At 40.4% G+C, this 22,798-nt stretch overlaps 2 protein-coding genes across 3 annotated transcripts; one reads left to right on the top strand and one right to left on the bottom strand.

Annotated features, from left to right (window-relative positions):
- Positions 1 to 854: 854 nt before the first annotated feature.
- Positions 855 to 10,698, bottom strand: LOC124120184 (PIH1 domain-containing protein 2-like). Of its 2 annotated transcripts, none has more exons than XM_048398043.1 (5): positions 10,631 to 10,698; positions 8,074 to 8,282; positions 6,522 to 6,642; positions 3,647 to 4,227; positions 855 to 1,173 (listed from the first exon to the last, which is right to left on the bottom strand). In XM_048398043.1, the coding sequence occupies exons 2-5, from the start codon at positions 8,263 to 8,265 to the stop codon at positions 1,036 to 1,038; spliced, it is 1,032 nt and encodes a 343-aa protein (XP_048254000.1). In that variant the 5' UTR covers positions 8,266 to 8,282; positions 10,631 to 10,698; the 3' UTR covers positions 855 to 1,035. The 2 variants fall into 2 exon arrangements, with proteins under 2 accessions (XP_048254000.1, XP_046338893.2); XM_046482937.2 differs by having other exon boundaries at positions 3,647 to 4,224; positions 6,519 to 6,642.
- A 22-nt stretch (positions 10,699 to 10,720) lies between these two features.
- LOC124120186 (uncharacterized protein NKAPD1-like) lies at positions 10,721 to 19,975 on the top strand. Its single transcript, XM_046482942.2, has 5 exons — positions 10,721 to 10,782; positions 13,255 to 13,349; positions 13,704 to 13,933; positions 17,798 to 17,881; positions 18,607 to 19,975. The coding sequence occupies exons 2-5, from the start codon at positions 13,284 to 13,286 to the stop codon at positions 19,067 to 19,069; spliced, it is 843 nt and encodes a 280-aa protein (XP_046338898.1). The 5' UTR covers positions 10,721 to 10,782; positions 13,255 to 13,283; the 3' UTR covers positions 19,070 to 19,975.
- The last annotated feature ends 2,823 nt before the right edge of the window (positions 19,976 to 22,798 follow it).

A 22,798-nucleotide genomic window follows, 5' to 3' on the forward strand; every position in this document is an offset into this window, starting at 1 on the left:
GGTGAAACCCACGAGCACGGGTATGGTGCTGACAAACCTAGAAACATAATCGGGGCGAACCGGGATTCGAACCCACAGTCATAGGTTTCTGGCGTGCCCAAGGGACGCAACTCTGCACAGAGAATCGCGCGGGCAATTTGAGGGCCCTGTAAAGTAACAAAATGGTGAAGTGTACTGTATGTTTAGATGATTACTTTACAGCCTGGAATGAATCAATAATCATGTGGACAGTGGTCATGATTGATGGATGAAACGACAGACCCCATAACTGCTCTTGCTGCGCTGTGGGTACAATGGATGTTATTGTGCGTCCTGAGGTACACAGTATATATTTTTTTTTGCGTCCAATCTCAACATTTGTGCATCGCATAAAACCCTAAGCCAGGATACAAATTGTATCCCACCCATAGTATCTGATATGTTTCGTATCGTGACCTCACCGTATCATTACACCAACATGGCACAAAATTGTTTGTAATTAACAAAGCCATAAACATCAACAATCTCATTAAAATCAGATCTCAGTTCTGGCTATCGCTAAACAAAGATGACCTTTCATCCAACCAATCAGAGCGTCGCTTACCAGATCATGAAAGTGACCGTCGGAATGAGTTTTCTAATCATGCAACCAGGATATATTTAACACGGGGTATTCCGAACGACAGTTACAGGTTTTATGATTATATCCATACAATCTATGCCATCTATAAGCCATTCCAGAATGTTCTTCTTATCAGTTTAAAAATCTTTAATTGAGAATACGTCAAAATATGTTTCGAAGCGTAGTCGCCAATTTGAAACTAGTGTCGTAAAGCTCAAGAAAGCTGCCTTCTTATTGGCCAATGTCGATTTCTTGTCAGTCATTTCATTGGTCGGTCAAAATTCGCAAAAGGTCGTTCTGACGTGACCCGTAATGGGATGTCCTCAGATCTTTGTTTAGCGATAGTGAGAACTAAGATCTGATGTTAATGAGATTGTAAACATCAAATAAAACAGAGTAATGTAAGTCTTGTCCTTCATGAGTTGAGGCCAAGGTCACTGAGACCATGGCATGGTGATATTGAGTGAGGAATGTTTCTTGTTGAACTTGGCTGTGGCACGCTCCTCATCCACGGGATGTGGAAGTTGCAGATGAAGCTCAAACCTGTCAGGGACCAGCAGAGTCACATCATCCTGAAACACGGATCAGGGTTCGAAATTAACACAGGTCCGCTAGTCCAAGACTAGAACAATTCAGGAAGGACTAGTGACATTTCCTTGGAACTACCACTTATACAATTAAGCTAATAATAAAATAAATAACTTGTAACCCTTCAGATGGCAATATTTGGTTAGCAGGGTTAGACAGGGACGTCTATTTGGATGCCCAATTTTCCCCTTAGAACACGTTTCCTGGTTAAACAGTTCAACAGTTGGTTTTACAGAAACCCCCCCCCCCCAATATTTGGACTCTAGTTTTTAGCCCAGGAATCTGTAATCATGATTTAAACAAGGACACGGCCATCACTTTCCCCAGGTGTGATGAAATGAGGTGAAATTGGGTTTAACGTCGCGTCCAAGATTATTGCACTTATATAGTGACGTGCATGCAAGTGTGTGTGGCTGCTTGTACTAGTCCGGACTGATGCCGATTTATAGTGCTAGCCCACTGAGATACCATGCCGCAGTTTAACATGAATACCCCACTCAGACACAGTATACTGACTCCGAACCGACCAGTCCTTGTTTTAGCCCCTAATGCCGAGTGCCAGACAGGGTAACAACAAGTACCATCTATTAACGTCTTTTGGTATGACGCGGCCGGGGATCGAACTCCGGACCTTCCGCTCTCCGGGTGGATGCTCTACCACTGGACCATGGAGGCGGTCTCACTTTCCCCAGCCATGGGCAGTTGTGCACTTTAGAATTTTGACTGTTCATATTGTAGTGAATATGTGAAAGGGAGGGAAAAATGACTCAGCAAAAGAAGGGGGTTGCCCAAAAGTTATCAACTCTAATGGGGTGGGGGCATGAAAAAATGAGTTTCATTTTTTAAAATTATTTTTCCCCATAAATTAAACATTATTTAAGGACCAGTGATTTTGTCACAAAAAGCTATATATATAGGTCAATGACTTGGACCCAAGAAATGTAATAAGTCAATGGGAAATATCAATAAGTTAAATAAACAAAATGGAGGATGAGCCATAACAACAAATCAATCCAATACTGATCGTGATTAGATGAATATAAATATGATCTGGCCAATGAACATCGCGATAAGAAAAGGGCTTGATTAAGTCATTGTAGCTCGTGACAACTTTTCCGTATGATACAGAAAGTAAGATGCCAAGACACACGTTGCTCAGAATTTCAATTATGATATTTGATGGCTGTGCATCGACACTACAAGTAAGACTTATATTTGCTATTTACTTTATAGTCATGAAATTATGAATATGTGATGCCTTGCTTAGCATTTCTATTGCTCAAAAGTCTGACAAACAAACCATCATTCAAATTGAAATTAAAATTGAAAATATGTTACATAAAATGGGGTGTCAGCAAAGTATGATGCAGTCCTAACACCAATCTCAATGATCTCCCGACCCGTGAAGATCCGGGGTAGAATAGGTCTTCAACAACCCATGCTTGCCATAAAGGACTGTGCTTGTCGAAAGAGGCGACTAACAGGATTGGGAGGTCAGGCTCGCTGACTTGGTTGATGCATGTCATCGTATCCAATTGTGTGGATTGATGCTCATGATGTCAATCACTGGATTGTTGGGACCAGACTCGATTATTTACAGACCGCCGTCATATAGCTTGAATATTGCTGAGTGCGGCTTTAAACAACAAACAAATAAACAAACAAACAAAACTGTCCCTCCCTTGATAAATGACCATTGTGTATTCAAATGACCTGTCGCTTAGATATAACAACATGTAACATGAACTGGGAACATTTTAACTCTCCAGTTTGGGAATATTTAAAGCCGACCCCAGGGTTAGAAACTCACAGTTTTTGTCCAATAGTCCTTATAATGATAACATATAGCAAAACCCTTAAAATGGACTAATTTCTACTAGTCCTTAGGATACCTTTACTATTGGGCAGTTTGGTAAGGCCTACAGGACTAAAGTACTCATGGAAATGAAAAAAAACTGTTTTTTCGACCTCAGGTCTTAAATAAATGCAGTTAATATACAAAATATGTAAATATTCAAACAACTAAATTAGTACTAATTGGGCCGTGGCACAAATACAGCGTATCAAATGTTTTAATGCCTTTTTACACGTGAATAAAACAGACTATTGTGAAACAGGGCATAACCAGGTATAAGTAGATCAAGGTGACCTATGACACCTCGACAGGTGAGAACAGGTGCATAATGCCTATAGTCTGTTTCTGCTACAATGTATGTCAATTTGGACTTAGTTTTTATTTTTGAATGTTGAAAGTGCCGACAAATTACCTCCTGTAAAGTACATTTTGTATTGTTCACGGAGATCAAACTAGCAAATCCAGACTAGTACTTTTCGAGTTGTTTTGTTATTTCGTATTTACAGCTACGTAACACTTTGTGTCGATTTTTAAATTGAGAAAAACAGGGTTTTTTCCATTTCCATGAGTACTTTAGTGCCAATTTCTAACGTTGCACCCACCTGGGATATTTCCAATTCACACTCCTGGACACTGGTCACTTCTGGTAAAGAAATTTTCACCTGCACACATTTTCCACTGTCCACATCAACTGTTTCCATGCTGTACTCTGGTTTCCTTAAAAACACAACATCCGATGCTATTTCTTCAATCAAATTTGACCTTGTTGCCGTTTTCTCCTCAAAAGGCATTTTGATTTGTGATTGGTCAGATTTGGGAATACTTGAATTTGATTGGCTGTCACCGACACTGATATTGGCTAGTGCTTCCATTAATTTATCCTTGCCACCATGTCCTAGAGGGCCAAAGGACTTTTCTAGGTTTTCAAGATTGGACTCAAATTCTTTGTCGTCTTTGTTCTTGGAAGTGAAGCTCTTCTGAATATGTTTGAGGCAGCCTTTGTGCGGTGTGTCTCTGTCAAGTATTGTGTAACGCCGACTCACTTTGACTTTTTGTTGATCTTCTATATAGTCCATGGCTAGATTAATCAGTGTGTCTCGATCTGTCAAGTTGGAAGAGTCTCGGCCGTATTTGTCTAACACTTGTGGATTGAAGGAGACAGATGTCATCCTATAGCGATCTAAAATATTAAATAAACGTGAAACCAAGAGAGTTATTTGTTTTTCGAAAAATCATATTCTGTAACTGGAAATAATTACCGTATTCGACGTAATAAGCGCCCAGGGCGCTCACAAAATTAGAAATAGGGGGCTCTTAATAGAATATAATTTTGGTGAAAGAGTCGAAAGATTGTAATTTTATGGTTTCTGCTGACAGCCTGAAATGATACAAAAGAAAAGTTTGTGCATATTATACATGACAGATATATTTTTCCAGAATTTAATTGCACGTAATTAAGGGTGCATAAAACACATGAGTGAGTATTATACACAAATAAATGTACTCGAATTGTGTACACTGATCAGTTGGAAGGGTGCTAATTGGGATTGTTCACTAGCCAATAAATTGGAAAATATCGCTGTGTGTGCTTATTAGAGCGGGGCGGTTATTACGTCGAATACGGTATGTGTATTATACAATAATATTATATTATAATTGTAACCTTTTGGATGACATAATGGATACTGGTTGGTGTTATTGATGTGATAAACCAGTCTCATAAACTTGGGCCGATCTGATAAATATTTAAATGGGGTCGCACACCTTCCCGAGGCAAGGGAGTTAACTGACTTTAAAAGTCCAGTTTCCACCCTTGCCGAACTAGGCTGGAATAACAGGGCTCGATCGTAGCGCCACCAGTGGCCACTACCAGTTATGTCCCTTCTAAGCCTCTCCTATGGGCCAATCAGGTTCCACCTCTCGTATCACTTGCGTTTGCTTCAAACAAAATGGTGGCACCCAGTCAGGATGGTCTGATCGATAATCAAGATCTATATTGTGATAAAACGGGCACGTGAGCACCTTCATTAAAAACATGAAAAGATTTGGAAAATATCTGCTGACAACGAGTTGGCGATGCACATGCTTTGCAAATCCTGCAATCGATCGAAATCTGCACGACAGTTTACGAACCGGATTTCGATATTTCGGTGCGCGATTTGATTGGACTATGCATAGACTCATTAGTCCAGCCAAAATGTAACTCCATAATACCAGCCTAGTTCGGCAAGGGCAGAAACTGGACTTTTATAGCCAGTTAACTCTCTTGCCTCGGGAAGATGGGAGTCGCATAGCAGGAACTACTTTTTAACTAGAAAGGTATTTACATTTAAACCAGCCTATTCACCACCATCTCCCATCTTCCCGAGGCAAGAGTGTCCACTAGCACATATCGATAGTCCAATCAAAGAGCGTTTCACAAAATCAACATCCATGACTGGTACATATTCATATGAAAGTGACATACTGCTGCCTGTCTTTGTTGACCCGAATATGTCTTTTTCATTTTTAAAATCCCTCAACGATTGCCTTTGTTTTTGTGTCAGGGATGAAATCGTCTTGTTATCTGATCGACTAGGTCGTCGCCTAAGGTAGTCGCCATCTTTGTGAAGCTATACGAGATAAGAACACTGATCTGATTGGATATCGCATTTTCATTACAAGGGGCACAACTCGTGATCACGAGAGGGGGCGCCAGGGTCGAGCCAAGAAAAGTGGCCTTGATGTGGCAAGGGTAGAAACAAGGCTTTGATATAGGTTTGTGGACACGCTTGCCTTGGGAAGATGCCATTTCCAGAAATTTACTGAACAATTATGACTACTTCATAAGTGACATCAGGCATGCAAACACTACAACTTTGAAACAGAAGGTCCTATGCCTCTAGCTATGTTAATAGCAAAGTTATGAACACTTCTGGTTTGGGTAAATACATTACAAATTATTTGACCACTAGGCTACCCTCATGCCCCAAATCCCAGATAGACCACTGGTAGCCCCAATGTGCTAAACATGCAAGTACACCTTTCTCCTGTGAGTGGGCAGTCGGGTAGCCTAGTGGTTAAAGCGTTCGCTCGTCATACCGAAGACCCGGGTTCGATTCCCGACAAGGGTACAATGTGTGAAGCCCATTCTGGTGTCCCCTGCTGTGATATTGCTAAAAGCGGTGTAAAAACTCACTCACTCACTCACTCTCCTGTGAGTACACCTGCCACCGTGATATTGCTGGAATATTGCAAAAAGCTGTGTAAAACCATGCTCACTCACTCACTCACTCTCTCCCCTTCCTCCTGAGAGTACAACTGATGCTGGTTTAATCTCATTAAAATCAGATCTTACTTCTCGCTATTGCTAAACAAAGATCTGAGGACATCCCATTACAGGTCAAAGTTCGCGAAAAGGTCGTTCTGATGTGACGTGTAATGGGATGAATATAGATCTGATTTATTGAGACTGATGCCGATTTAGATTAATACCGGTTCTGTCTTCCATCTGTTCAATTGGCACTCCAATCACAGGAACAGCATCATCTGGGGTTTTTGGTCCCGGAACTTTAGCCCATGAACAAAAATTGATGTACAGTTCATCTTTTTCAGGTTTCTGTAAAAAAATTAAGGTGAGGTGAAATTTTTTTACTTTGAAATTTGACACAAACTAATGATTTCATCTGAGCATTGCTTATCATATATGTTACAGTCAATGTGTGACCTGTGAAGATCCGAGGTAGAATAGATCTTCAGCAACCCATGCTTGCCGTAAAAGGCGACTACGCTTGTCGTAAGAGGCGACTTACGGGATCGGGTGGTCAGACTCGCTGACTTGGTTGATGCATGTCATCGATCCCAATTGTGTGGATCGAAGCTCATGATGTCAATCACTGGATTGTCTTGTCCAGACTCGATTATTTACAGACTGCCGTCATTTAGCTGGAATATTGTTGAGTGCGGCGTTAAACAACACACAAACAAACAATTTGAAACAAACAGTCAATGTGTAAAATTACTGAAATACTTACTTAGGCAATTGATAAAACGCCTAAAGATTTCGCTTATTTTCAAATTGACTGGAAATTTCTTTTATTATGATAACAATTCCAAACATTTTGATTTTTAATTTCATCACCCCGTGAATGAAATTGATAGGATTAAAAGAAAACGAAAGGCAAAGTACATTTTTATATTTTTGGCTTCTAATCCCAGCATAATTAGTCTATTGTGATGTTTTTAAGCCCTTTTGAACTTCGTAATAATATTTAGTCAATTTGTTATAATTACTGGCTAGCGACCAGTTATTGCCAAAGAACAATTATCGCCAACTCCCTGTTATAGGGCTCACGTGATGGCATCTTGTTTTACTTTTGCGCGATTTCATTAGAAGAGAGAAATATTACCCTGTAATATCACAAAATCCTTAGTACATAGAGTTGAGGATGTGCATGTGTAAATCGAATTTGGTGAATATTGGTGTTGGTCAGTTTGAGGACGACAAATGGATAAAAGCATTTCTTATCAATTGTAATGAATACAAAAATTGAGTGAGATACCAGAGAAAATAGAAAATTTAATTTGTAAAACGGAAGCGGTGTGTGTGATCACGTGCTGTTTAGACGATGGCGATAACTGGTACAGTTGGTTGATGGGAAATGTCTCTTTCCCCTGTTTTGATTCCCTATCATTATAACAGAAATCTACTGAAACTTTTCCATGGAGAGAAATACGCGCATTTGTTCATAGTTTCGCACAAATCAAAGTTATAAGCACAATTAACTTTCTACACGGAAAATTTTAGAATTAACATGAAAAAAAATAGCTTTTTGCATACAATAACCAACATATACTGGGATTCGTACCCATGATCATAGGCTTATTGTGTGCCCAAGGGACCTAACTCTGCACAGTGAATTGCAGCGCCTGAAACGACTGGGCCACCAGTACTTGGGGCGTGCCCTCACTAAAGACATGAAACAGTAAAAATGTTCATGAATAAATCCATCAAATAATATTCAATTGAAATCCAAACAACCAATCCTACCAGCATAGTTGTCTTGACAACCATGTGTGGATTTGGTGGCGCCAAGGCCTGTTTTCCTTCCTTCATCTGTTTGTCCATGAACTGTTTGTAACCCTGGGGATTGTTTGCCGCCATATCGTCCAGCATCGTCCAGATATTCTGAGCTTGTTTTAGAAGATCATCCTTGTTGTAGCCTCCCATTGTCTCAGCCATGTTAATTATCTGCAAAACTACAAAAATATGTTTCTGTAAAAATTTGTTTATCAAAGCTGCAATACCATAGTTTCAAATACTACCGTATTCGAGGTAATAAGCGCCCAGGGCGCTCTCAAAATTAGACATATGGGGGCTCTTATTAGAATATTATTTTGGTGAAAAAAACCAGAGTTGAAAGATAAATGTTGTGGTTTATGCTGACAGCTTGAAATGTTTATATACCACAGATATATTTTTTCCAGAATTTAATTGCCCATAATTAAGAGTGCACATAACACACCAGTGCAAATTATACGCGAATAAATAAGTCTGGTGTACATTGATCAATCGGAAGGTGTGCTAATTGGGATTGTTCACTAGCCAATATATTAGCAAATATCGCCGTGGGCCTTATTAGAGCAGGGTGCTTATAACGTCGAATACGGTATTTCTTTCTTTAAATAACAAATAATGGGGTTTAATGTTGCATTCCAAGTACAGTAGAACACGGATAGAACAAACACAGATAGAGCGAACAAACGGATACGAGCTGTTAAAAGAACCCCGATTTATCTCCTATATAATATCATATAAAATTTACGTGTATAACGAACTCTCTACAGCGAACTAACGGATACAGCGAACTGATATCTGATCACTGACAAGCCCAAATACCACTAATTAATGACGTGTGTAGTAAACTGAGAAATCTCACTCAGTGTCAAGTGTCACTGACAATTAACTGTACGCAATTAGCGGTGAATCAACACAATGGCGGCGAATCAACACAATCACTGGTGACGATTCACCTTTGTTAAACTTGCATTACGTTAATCTTACTTGTCCATGTAATTGGACTAATCCCGTCTGTTAAACAAACATTGCTAAGACAAGTCAATGCAGCAATGACTGTGTTCCCTAGCTATTACACTCTTCAATATAGCGCTAACTCTGTTATAGTGCACGGTAAAGCATGGCTCCCAAAAATTACATACATTTTTGATAAATCTAAGTTTTCCAGTGACACGAAATCTTCCCCATCGAAAAAAAACATTATCAGCTCATCATTCAATAACGTTTACATTAATTACGGCAAAATCGTGTGTAAAGGGATCAGGAGATTGCACAACTCACTGTTATTTACAACTACCATGGTCAGATTAACGCTACTGACGCCTTGATATGAACTTTAGTTGCAAGAGAATGGATACATATATCATAAATGCCATACTCTGACTTGTTAAAAGTCATATTTGATTCAGTTTGACTATTAAATGTCGATCAACATAACGTTTTCGCAATCAAAATACATGTAACACGGGAAATACCTACTGTGACAATTTCTTCCGATCATTGCATCAAATGCTTTTGAAGTTGTATCATTGGGTACCGGTAGATACGGGAGGAGACATGTTTGAAAGTATGTGTATTGTGTTTGGTTTTAGCCAAGATGGCGGTTGTTTCTGAGTAAAAACGTATATAACGAACAACATATATAATGAACTGATTTCTCCAGTCCCTTCAAAATTGTAGTTCGTTATATCCATGTTCTACTGTATATGTGTGTGTGTTAGTGTGTGTGTGTGGTGTGTGTGTTAGTGTTAGTGTGGTGTTAGTGTGTGTGTGTTAGTGTGTGTGTGTGGTGTCAGTGTTAGTGTGTGTTAGTGTTAGTGTGTGTGTGTGTTAGTGTTAGTGTGTGTGTGTGTATGCTTAATGTACAAGTACAAGCTAATGCCAGGATTTTAGTGCTAAGTGGTAAGCCCACTGAGACACCAATTACTATACCAACAGTTTAAAATGAATATCCCTGCTTTGACACAGTATACCACGGACTTGCTGTGCCGACAAGTCCTTGCATGCTTTATAACTCAAATATTGATTATTTCTAACACATCAAAAAATATAAAAAGTTCATCCTGAGGCATTTTTAAATCATGCAACAAGTGAAATTTAAAAAAATGAATAATTGCTAATCCGACTTGACAGATTTGTCCATCTAGAATTGCATTTTGTCACTTAACTATTGCCTTTGACTGTTTACGTAATTTTGTTCAATTCAAATTTAAATTATAAATGACCAAAATAGTTGTTATTACGAATTTCACAAATATTATTAAAATGACTGTGCCTCATGTTTCAAAATCTCTAAAATGTTTAGCTTAAAATAAAATGTAAAACAAAGCCGGTTGAAAATAAGCCAAATGCTTGTTAACAGTAAACCTAACAGAGTAGCTCATATGCTGTAACACTAACGGGACTTCCTGTATTTGATCGTAAATTTCAATAAACACAATGGTTTGGCCGTCATCGTTCTCGACATTGATATCAGCATTATTACAAAATCGCCGAATCTCTGTAAATATATGTTTAGTATATCACTTACCGAACTGAAACAATCACGCTTCTGAACAGGCAAGCACCTGTTTCAACGACAAGCGTCCTTGGTATGCGTACTACGAAGAACACATAACTTGATGACGTTTTGCACCGGAAGTGTGGAAAGACGCTCAATGCAACGTTGAGCGTTATTAGAAGGTTAGTTGTTTGTTGTTTCTTAAATTACCCAGGACACATAAGCCGCAAGTTTCCAATTGACTAAATGCAAATGTGTGCAGTCATACGCAAGTGCACGGTTTTCATTTTCAGAATAAACAATAAAAGCAGGCCCAAGAGAAATACTAAGCGACCGCTCTTATCCAACAATACCTCATGTTTTCAACTTCAAAGCTTTGCGTTTGACAAACGCATTATCGCTACATTTATGACGCTTACTTCTTTTCTTCATCATTTTTCGAGATGTCGTCGCCATTGCTTCAACTTAGTTGTAGGCGTGTGTATCAACTAGGTTGTAATTTTTAAAATTCAATTTTCTTTCTTTAATTAATCGTAGATCTATGTAGATCTATGTAGATCTAGGCGAAACGTATAACTGAGACAGTGAATTATTTACACCAAAGACATATAGCCTATACGTCTTTGGGTACACAGTATCGGTATCTTGATTTACGATGACATCCCAAACTAAACATGCTAAAGGTGCCAACTGAAATGTTTTTGAGTGGCACTCACTGTTCAAAATAAACACAAAACAATGAACACACATGAAATTATTTACAGTAAGACTTCACATGGGAACTGGCCCGTGAAGACGCCGGGGTAGAATAGGTCTTCAGCAACCCATACTTGCCGTAAAAGGTGACTATGCTTGTCGTAAAAGGCGACTAACGCGATCAGTTGGTCAGGCTCGCTGGCTTGATTGATGCATGTCATCGATCCCAATTGCGTGGATTGATGCTCATGATATTAATCACTGGATTGTCTTGTCCAGACTCGATGATTTACAGAGCGCCGTCATATAGCTGGAATATTGCTGAGTGCGGTGTTAAACAACAAATCAACCAACCAACCAACCAATCACATGGGAACTCGACAATCCCTTCAGGCAGATCCGTACCCAAACCTTCGGGCGAACTCGTACCCAAATGTTGAATAACTCGTACCCACTTGTACCTAATCAAATGTTGGATAACTTGTACCTAATCAACTGGTAGTACCCCAAAATGCGAATCCATACCCATTGAAAATATATATGATTTGAAACATTAATCGTTTATATTCACATACATTGATTGATTTGAGCAATTAAGGCCACTTGAGAACAAATTACAGACATTGATTGAGTTAATTAACTTTTGAATGAAACTAATGAATGAATTTGTAAAATGGAAAATGAATGAATTTTGGAAATGTATAATGAATAAATAAATGTTGGAAATGTGTAATGAATGAATATTGGAAGTGTATAATCACTGATAAGGAATGAATAAATGAATGTTGGAAATGTAAAGTGAATGAATTGACATATAGGCAGGCAAACTGAAAAGGCTACTTTGAGTATGCACAGCGTCCTCTGAAGATCAGGGTTAGAATTGGTCTTCAGCAACCCATGCTTGTTGTAGGAGGCGACTAACAGGATCGGTTGGTCAGGCTTGCTGACTTCGTTGATGCATGTCATCATATCCCAATTGCGTAGATCGAAGTCATGATGTGCGTCACTGGATTGTCTGGTCCACACTCGATTATGTACAGACTGCCATCATATTCCTAGAATATTGCTGAGTGTGGCATTAAACCAATCTCATTAAAATCAGATCTTAGTTCTCGCTAAACAAAGATCTCAGGACATCCCATTACAGGTCAAGTCAGAACGACCTTTCATCAATCAAAGCGTCGCTTACCAGATCGTGAAAGTGACAGTCAGAATGTGTTTTCTAGACATGCAACCTCAAAAACGTTAACATGGGGTATTCTGAACGACAGTTACCGCCCCTATAACGGGTTCCATCAAAATTATCGCCTATCTCTCGCTTCCGTGGGATAAACATTTGAATGGAGGAGGCGTTGCACAGTATCTGGGAAGCACTGCCATACAATCTCAGCCACATATTAGACATTCTGGAATGTTCGTTTGTTCAGCTTTCAAAATTTTAATCGAGAACTGTCTCAACATATTTTTCAAACGTAGTCTAAAATGGAAGTCGCCAGGTTGAAACGAGTGCTGTAAAGCTTGAGAAAGCTGCTTTCTCACTGGCTGATGTCGACTTCTTTGAGGTCATTTCAGTGGTCGGTGAAAGTTCGTGAAAGGTTGTTCTGACGTGACCCGTAATGGGATGTCCTCAGATCTTTGTTTAGCGGCAGGGAGAACTTAGGTCTGATTTCAATGAGATTGGGCATTAAACACACACAAAAAACTACTTATGCACATTGTTGTTATACTTATTGATATTTTACATGCATATTTGTATTCAAGCAATGCAAAATTAATTTGGTAGTGACACTAAAATGAATCTTATCTGGAGCTTTAATCATGCGAATCAGTGACTTGTTTATTTGATCAACTATTAATCACCAATTACTTGCAAGAAGATATTTGATATGCTTGTACATGTAGCTGTTAATTGTTATATTGCTCGCTGCAGTGTAACAATTATTTTTTTTATTTTTCAGGTTGGCGTTGGTAGTTGATATCTTTTAAGATGTTCTCCAAGAGCACCAAGCAGATGCTGAGAAATGTCATCCGGCACACAGGAACACACAACAGGGTGAGACATGAGCTGTATGTCACAAGATGGCAGCCCCCAGCCCCAGCCCCAAGCCCCAGCCCCAGCCCCAGCCCCAGCCCCGAGCCCCCAGCCCCCAGCCCCAGCCCCAGCCCCCAGCCCCAGCCCCCAGCCCCGAGCCCCCAGCCCCCAGCCCCGAGCCCCCAGCCCCCAGGCCCATGATAACAGGTCCATTAAAGAGATACAGGCAATATGAATGCAATATTTAAATACCCCAGAACTATACAAAATCCCAATTTTGAGCAATTTATTCCGTTAGCATGCCAAGGCCAATTAGTTAGGAATCCTAGATAAATCCCTGCTGGTTTCAATGGCTGTGTGATCTGTGTTGATCAGATGGTGGAGGAGACGGACATGTGGACCCAGCGGAGCTTGAAGAGAGACAGCCACGGAAAGGCCTCCCGGAACTCCTTCTTGTTTGACCAGCGATCAGACAACTATGATGACCGACGGCGCCGCGGTCACCGCACTGCCCACATGGACAGCGGGGACAGTGATGAGGACAAACAGAAGAGCACATACTGGTCCAGGCAGCTGCAGAAGGCAGAGGAAACTAACCCTGACAGGTCAGTTCCGTTTCTGTGGAAAATAAATCGGTATAGAAGGTAGCAGGAACTAAGTTTAGCAAATCGGTTCTGTATCCTTGGAAATGGTCCTGTTTAGAAGGCAGTGGCAGCTAATCTTGGCAGGTCGGTTCAGGGAAAATTGACCAGTGTAGAAGGTGGAGGCTACTAAATTTTTCTGTGCATTTCTTCCTTCTTCTTTGGATTCTGGTTTGGAAATGTCCAAGAACAAAGTTTCCAGCTTAAAAAAAATTACACCTGAACACATCCCATGATTACCATGGTCACCATCTAAACAATGGGCTATGCACCAGTGCAAGCCCCTGCAACCAGACCCTAAGTGACCTGATTACCTGACATTCCCTGCCTCTTCATTCTCTTTCTCATTGCCATAGTGTGGGGATATGTTTGAGTTCACAGAGAATTATATTTATTTTAGGGGTGGGGGTGGGAATCTTCCTTGGACAACTCAACATGTCAGATTCACATTTAGAAACACCCTTTTTGTGAAAAATGTAATCATACAATTGGACAGTAGACCTTAGCTCCAACTGCTGATTGTCATGGACAGTGCTAGTTGTAAAGATTTGAGTACTTATCTTTGCAAATGTCAGAAGCACAACACTGACCAGCGATCAAACTCTGTATCTTAGGACACGGAGCAATGGACCTACCACTACCAAGAAACCTTAATGTGTAGCACAAGTAGCTGTCAGTAAGAAGACGTAACTTTGTGGATAACAACTTCTGGTTTATTGCATATAGCAACATTTCAATGTAGATTCTTACACCGTTATCAGATCTTCATAGGCAGACGGGATGTAGTGTGTGCCATTTGTTATTTGTACTGTACATTTGGCTTCATCCAATTATCTGTAGGGCTGGCTATCGATATGGATTTCCTACTCAAGGCCTACAGTTCATAGGAGCTCACTTCAACACAATGTTGGGCAAGATTTTCGTCCCTCCGGTCAGGTGGTCAAAAGTACAGCCACTAGTGCCACCAGCTCTCGAACAGTTGTTATATCTTCGACAATGGCAGCAGCTCCTGGGTCTGTTGACATCTTCACAAACACCAATACAGTGTATTCAGTGTCTTCAACCAATACAGACGTGTCTAATTCCTGCAGCATGACAACTGCAAAGTCCTGATCCTTCCCCCGACATTGTTATATCATCATCTCCCGTAGTGGCTCCAGGAATTGGATTCTGACACACCATCTGTTTGTGCGATGCCTTAACGCCAGTTGGGGAGCTCACCTTCTAGATCAGCAGATTGCAGGGCATTGGTCCGCAGATGACTCCAAACTCGATATCAACAACTTGGAATTCAACGCAGTCTCATTGGCGGAAGTTCTACGAGCATCACAGCTAATGACCCAGTCAGACAACGCATCCGTAGTTTGGTGTATCAAAAAGATGGGCTCAACTTAGTCAACAACTCTCCTGGCCACCACAGCCCAGTTCTTCCAACTAGTTGACTCACTGTCAGCAGTAGAAACTTTTAGTCCACTAGTCCTTATAATGATAACATATATAGCAAAACCCTTAAAAATGGCCAATTTTTACTAGTCCTTATGATACCTTAACTATTGGGCAGTTTGGCAAGGCTGACAGGACTAGTGCCAATTTCTAATGCTGACTCTGCATTCAGGTTCCAGCCAGACACATTGCGGGGTTGCAAAACGTCATAGCGATGCGTTATCCCGTCTGGATTTGTCTGAACTTTATCCAAAGCCAGAAGTAGACCTCTTCGAAACCCGGTTCAATGCCTAGGCTTATCCCCCAACTAGCCTTCCAACTTGAGTTCTGCAGAAAGCAGCCATCACGAAACACCTTCAACTGCGTTTGGTCGCGCCCTTGTGGCCGGCGATAAATTGGTTCACCGTCCTGGTAAACATAGCAGATTGAAGATATCCAGCATTTGCATTCTATATTGAAGCTCAAGGGTTCGACTCTAGCTACTTATGTAGCAGCCATTAACTCCGTCATTGCTACCTCTGTGGGTTTGAAGATGTCCATGGAAGCTGAATTGCAAGCTCTCCTTCAATCAATTATCCCATTTTCGACCACTTGCTTGGGACCTTAACGTCATCTTACGCTATCTTTATCAGAGGACTATGAACCTTTTGAACATAAGGATTCAGTGTTTCTCTTCGAACTAGCAACTAGTGAGATTCATTCTCCCGACGTCAACAGAGTCCATTTTGAGACCAACATCGTGGGAAAGTCTTTCATGGGAAAGTGTTGTCGATCGTTCCCTCTTCTCGTCTTAGCATGCTTCAATGCCTAGAGGGTGATTGAAAGTTTTGACGATCGTGAAAAGAGATTCAAAGCTGACTCATCCTATTGTCTGCAGGAGAAGCATGTGAAGCCTGTCTTGTAGAACCAATTGGCCAGAGAAGGGGTATTTCACCTTTTCTTATATACTGAATTGGTTACAGGTCGTAACCTAAAAGGATCACCAGTTTAAAGTTACGCGGTCGTTCTTTTTTTATAAGACCGACATCCTGCGTGAAGACACACAACACATGGGTACCCACTATCATGATAGTTATGGCCTGGTAATGCAAAGGGGTTTTATCACTTTCCTTGGTGATCACACATTCACGAGGTTCTTGCCTTTACGACGCAAAACGACCCGTGAAGATTCCGGGGTAGAATAGGACTTCAGCAACCCATGCCTGCCTTAAAAGGTGACTATGCTTGTCGTAAAAGGCGACTAACGGGATCGGGTGGTCAGGCTCGCTGACTTGGTTGATGCATGTCATCGTATCCCGATTGCGTGGATTGATGCTCATGATGTCATCACTGGATTGTCTGGTCTAGACTCGATTATTTACAGACCGCCGTCATATAGCTGGAATATTGCTGAGTGCGGCGTTAAACAACAAACCAAACCAAAATACGACACAAAACATTGTACCTATCATGTGATTGAAGCATAGTTCAGCACTCACTTCCTCGTGTACGTTTCATAGTTGTAGTCTAATACAGGCTACAGTACATGCACCCCGCCATCCAGCCATGAGATAAATGCATAGTGTGAGATGGATAAGTTTAAAATTTGAAATTTTTACAATAAATTGTGTATTTATATACTTATCCTATCTCACACGCTATATGCCCACTCTACCATCACAGTTGCGCAAGACTGTACGCTCTGGAAAGAGAATGAAGAGGCAGGGTATGTCAGGTGATCAGGTCGCTTGTGGTCGTATCGCACGCATCTGCAGCGGTGCATGACCGATTGTTTTGTTGGTGGTCATATTGATTGTGGGATGTATTTGAGTGTATTGTTTTTTTAAGCTGGAAACTTTCTTCTAGGATGTTTCCAGACCAGTATCGAAAGAAGGAAGAAATTCATGGTGTGAAAAGTATATAAACATACAATTTATTTTCGTGTTTGGAGACAAAGTCAGCTTGTAGAATTATTGACCAAAATGGTTTCTTTTCATACTTGCAGACTTTTCTCAGTTTTCACCTATCCATGACTTTCCCCAACACGGCTAATAAATTTGTTCCTGGCTAAGGTGTAATCAATCAATACGTTGCACTGTTGGATAATCTAGTCTATCATTCAGAGATTGGATCCGCAAGCATGATCCAAATCAGAACAAGTAAGTAAGGAATACACTGCCATCAGGTGGACAGACCTGATGGTGATGTTTAAACTGCTTCAAAGCTATATTTAGTACTTGTTACAAGTTTATCAAAATTCACAGGATTAATGCTCCACTAAGGCTGATTTTATTTTTGGCCGACGATCTCACTTAACAAATTGGGCATTGATTTTGCACACCCTGGTTATACGGCTGGCAGATGAAGTGTAGCCATGTGTTATAATGTCAAGTGTCTTCTGTGCAGATGGGGACACAGTGGATTTAAGGAACTGTACCCTGATGACTTCGCCAGCGACCGCTCTGAAGGGGAAGAGAAAAGGAGTAGGAAGTAAGTGCCGGAACCTCCTACCCACTATATTAAGCACAAGCTGCCTGTTAGGTACTTTGTAGGCCTGTGACAGGCAACTCGGGTACTGGGGTCTGGTGGGTACTGAGTAGGACCCGGGTACCCACAGGACCCTTGGTTAGTCAGTCACGTGATATATTGTTCAATGACAAAAATTATATAGAACTCCATGTTTACTCTACAAGTCACTAATGTTTGCATTTCTTTCTGACCATGCACACATTCCTTCTGACTTTTATATGTCTGAATAAAGATAAAACTTCTGTCTACTTCAGTGTATGCAGGACCAGATTGTTTAATTAGTATGTGTACATCCAAATACATTTTTCCAGGGCTATGGTCAAATTATTTCCAATCGGACATTTTGTACCTGTCTCTTGAGACCTACAGCGGGTGCCTGGGGAGGTTCGGGTGATAGGGGTGTGGGTACCCAGGTAGTAAATCTGGACTCATCCCATCCCTAGTACTTGCATGTTTTCATTACCATAACCATCTCATTCTAACGTTAATTTTGAAGTAAGGGGGCGGGGTGAATGGTTGGAACATTTGCTGGTCATGCCGGTGATCTGGGGACCATTCCCCAATCCAATGGGGTACAATGTATGAAGCTCATTTCTGGTGTCCCATGATGTGATAATGTTGGAATATTGAAAAAAGGGGGGTAAAACGATATTGATTTATTTGAAAAAGTTGAATTGTTATTTCAGGAAGAAGAAAAAGAAAGAAAAGAAGAGAAAGAAGAAGAAAAAGGAGAAGAAACACAAGAGTAAACACCACAGTGACAGTGACTCTGAGAGGGAGAGGGATGATCACATGGACAGACCATCGTTCAGGACGAAGTCTGCCAACTCTCTCAACACGAGGGACAGAGTCAGTGACAGGAACTATCAGGACCACAGGATTCAGGAGCGAGAACCTAGAAAACGGAAATATTCTTCCTCTGACTCCTCAGCGAGCAGTTCCTTTGAACCTGTGCGGAAAGAAGGAAAAAGAGAAAAAGACTCTTTCCGAGAAAATGGAGACCATTACTCCTCATCTTCTGAATCTTCTGAAAGTAACACTTTCCGTCAGCCAATCAGAAAAGAGTTGAAGTCCCGCAGACATGGACTTAGGGAAAATCATAATCATAGACATTCAGATCGAAAGAAGAGGAAGAAACACAAGAGCTGATTGTGTTTCCTGCTGGCTCTGTGATGTGTTTAATGTGATAATTGAGCAGGGTTGCACATGGGTGTAGAAACTGAACTCCCTAAAACATGTTCCTGTATTCCTATATGGATTCCGTGGTGGAATTGATCCCAGCTGGCAATGCTTGTCGTACAAGGCAACTAAATGGAACGGGGATCAGGCTCGGTGACTTTCGGTGTTATTGAAGCCCAACGGTGGGATGTTGTTTATAACTCACTGGTTTGTCTGGTCCAGATGACATTATTTACAGGTTGCTGTCATGGCTGGAATATATCTGAATGATGTATAAAACAGAATATAAGACAAATGGTGATGAACTATAATTTCTGTTGCATCACTGTGGGTTTCAGCATCTCTGTGATGTTGTTCAAGGTAACTTTCCGCCACCACTCGGAACAGCTATGCACCTGGTTTCAACACAGCGATCTCAGTGCTGTAGCTTCATACTTCAGGACATGATGAGCATCACAGTATTTAAGTCCCAATTCATCAGTATACAATGCGTAATGACTTACGGACACTCTCGAACCCTTTCCCTTTCGTCGAACTCTAATTGTCGTAGTTCTAGTGTTTGTTCAAATGTGAATGCTTTGATCTCAACTCCTCTGAACTGATGAAACCTCAATCACGTCCCTACTCTCACAATCTCATTAAAATCAGACCTTAATTCTCGCTACCGCTGAACAAAGATCTGAAGACATCCCATAAGGGGTTGCGTCAGAACACCTTACATCCGACTAATCAGAGCGTCGCTTACCTTATTTTGAAAGTGACAATGGAATGTGATTTCTACCTCGAAATGTATAACACAGGGTATTCGGAACAATACTTACGGGTTTAACGACTGAATCCATACAATCTAGATCATCTATTAGCCATTCCAGAATGTTCTTTCAAATTTGTAATCAGAATTTGTCAAAATAAGCTTTGAAGCGTAGTCGCCAATTTGAAATTGGTGCCGTAAAGCACAAGAAAGCTCCCTTCTGATTGGTCAATCCATTGGTTGGTCAAAGTTTGCGCAAGGTCGGTCTGACGTTACCCGTAATGGGATGTCCACAGATCTTTGTTTGGCGGTAACGAGAACTAGGATCTGATTTTAATGAGATTGCTACTCTCATGATTCAGTGTCAGTGAGGACTTGGTATGGAATACTTGTGGACAGCTCCTTGGTGTCAAATTGTGTTTGTGTGAATATAATTTATCAAATTTAAACAATAAATTCAATAAATTTTGATATTTTAACACTATTTTGAAGTGCAGTCTGAAAAAAATTGGACATCTACAAATTAAAATCATAGCATGACTACTGATGACATGATAAACATATTTTTAGAAGGATTTATCTTTTTGAATTAGCAAATGTAGTGTATTTAAAATACTTGTGAAAGTTATTAAATATTCACTTGGCATAGATTATGGCACATGTAAAATTTGATTTTTTGTGGTTGGATTTTTAAAGTCATTCTGACACTAGTAATATTGATTAAATTCTGTTTTGAGAAACACAGTTTTATATGGCTTCTAGTCACATAGTTTAGGCAAAGATATCTAATGAGTTTTCATGTTCAATGATGAGCATTTTGCTTTGGGGTAAAAGACCAGTCTCTTCTAAAGCTTGTAAGCTTATAGCCGGAAGGGGGGTGTGGGTCGTCAGTCATACCCTGGTATATGGTACCACAATTTGCTGTGCAGAGTTGCATCCCTTAGGGCACGCCAGGAACCTATGAATGTGGGCTGAAATCTTGGTTTGCCCTCAGGTTTTATCCATCACAATTTACTGTGTTCTATAGGGATGGTCGGGTAGCCTAGTGGTTAAAGCAATCACTCGTCACGCCGAAGACATGGATTCGATTCCTGACATGGGTACAATGTATGAAGCCCATTTTTGGTGTCCCCTGTCGTGATACTGCTGGAATATTGCTAAAAGCATCGTAAAATAAAACTCACTCACTATTGTGTCCTATATGCATTCAAATTGTGAATGGATGCAAAAAACTTACAACAGTGAGTGGCAAGAATGTGTGACTGTTGAATCATGTCTCACATAACTGCCATTTCTTTTCTGGTAGGAAATAGCCTTGGGTGTTCAGGGTGTCAGTGGTTGACTTTCAGATTCAGAATTCCCATCATGACATTAACAAAAACATGGAAATCAAGTGAAGAGTGCCACAGGTTGCCAGTTTGGGACCTACATATTTATGCCATGGACCCCAAATATTTGTTACTGAAGGTCCCTTGAACTCCAAAATAGTTAGACTCAGGTAAGTCCCTGGCCCTGATAAATTTGTAACATATCGTGCCCGTGGGTTTCACCAAAGTGGTAAACGGCAAAGGCTTGCATGACTCCAGACAGTTCTTCCTTATGAACCTAACACACAATGTTATAACGTAAATGCAGTTTAAAATGTCTCAAACCAACTCAGTCACTCTCTCCCTTATATCCGGAAGAGGGTCATGTCATATATGGAGGTGATATCCGTTGTTCAAAATTTTCCGGGCACAGCAATTCCCTATTCAGATTTGCATCTATGTGTTTCATCAAAGTGGTATATAGCAAAGACCTGCATTTCTTTGGGCTTTCCTCCCACATCAAGCTGACACACCCAGCTAACTCATTAACTCAGTCCTGTGTCAGTAGAAATGTTTGAAGCAATTTACTTACTGGTCTTCAGACCTATTTCCTTTTTTCAATTGCTTCAAATACAAGTTCCTGTGGTTGTTTGTTAGAGGGAGGTAACTGCTGTTATTATCCCCCCACCACAAAGTGGAGGGGGAATATAGGAATGGGTGCTGTCCGTCTGTCCTTCCGTCCGTCCGTCACATTTCGTTTCCGGAGCAGATCTTGAAAACCGTACCATATTTCTTCACCAAACTTGGCACATAGATAGGTCTAGTGGTGAACTGGTGCCTTTTGATAGTTTGGGATTTTAAAAAAAGTTATTTTTTCGAGTTTCCATGGCAACAACTTTGATTTAGACTGAAAATGGCAGTAGTCCTCGTTTCCGGAGCAGATCTTGAAAAACGTACTATATTTCTTTACAAAAAGGCCCAGTGAACATAGTTCACAGGAGCTAATGCATTGCACACACCTGACATGTCATATTGGCGGGGGATGTGAGTATTTCATGCTTGTTACTAGTAGGCTTTCAAAGGTGACCAGACGGTGATATTTGCTAATATATTGGTAAGTGAACAATCCCAATTAGCACCCCTTCCGACTGATCAATGTACACAAGACTTATTTATTTGTGTATAATACACACTCGTGTGTTATATGCTTCCTTTATTATGGGCAATTAAATTCTGGAAAAATATTTGTCGTATTTACACGTTTCAGTCTGTCAGCATAAATCATGAAATTTATCTTTCAACTGTTTTTTTCACCAAAATAATATTCTAATAAGAGCCCCCTATTTCTAATTTGAGAGCGCCCTGGGCACTTATTACATCAAATACGGTATATGCCTTTTTGAGTCTCTCCAAAAACTCAAGGCTTTACAAATTTACTTATATATGAAGGGATGTAAGTATGGTTGCGGAGTAGAAATAGACCATATTCAAATACAGGTAGTTTCCTTGTATTTCAGACAATCTCTTTTCCACACACTTCAGATAATTATTTGAGTTGGTGATTGCATAGGAAAGTACATTTTTAATGTCTTTTCAAGCAGACTCGAAATTCAAGGCCTTTTCAAACTTGTGCAAACCCTT

Source organism: Haliotis rufescens, unplaced genomic scaffold, assembly GCF_023055435.1.
Source record: "Haliotis rufescens isolate VD_foot unplaced genomic scaffold, xgHalRufe1.0.p SCAF_18, whole genome shotgun sequence".
NCBI lineage: Eukaryota > Metazoa > Mollusca > Gastropoda > Lepetellida > Haliotidae > Haliotis > Haliotis rufescens.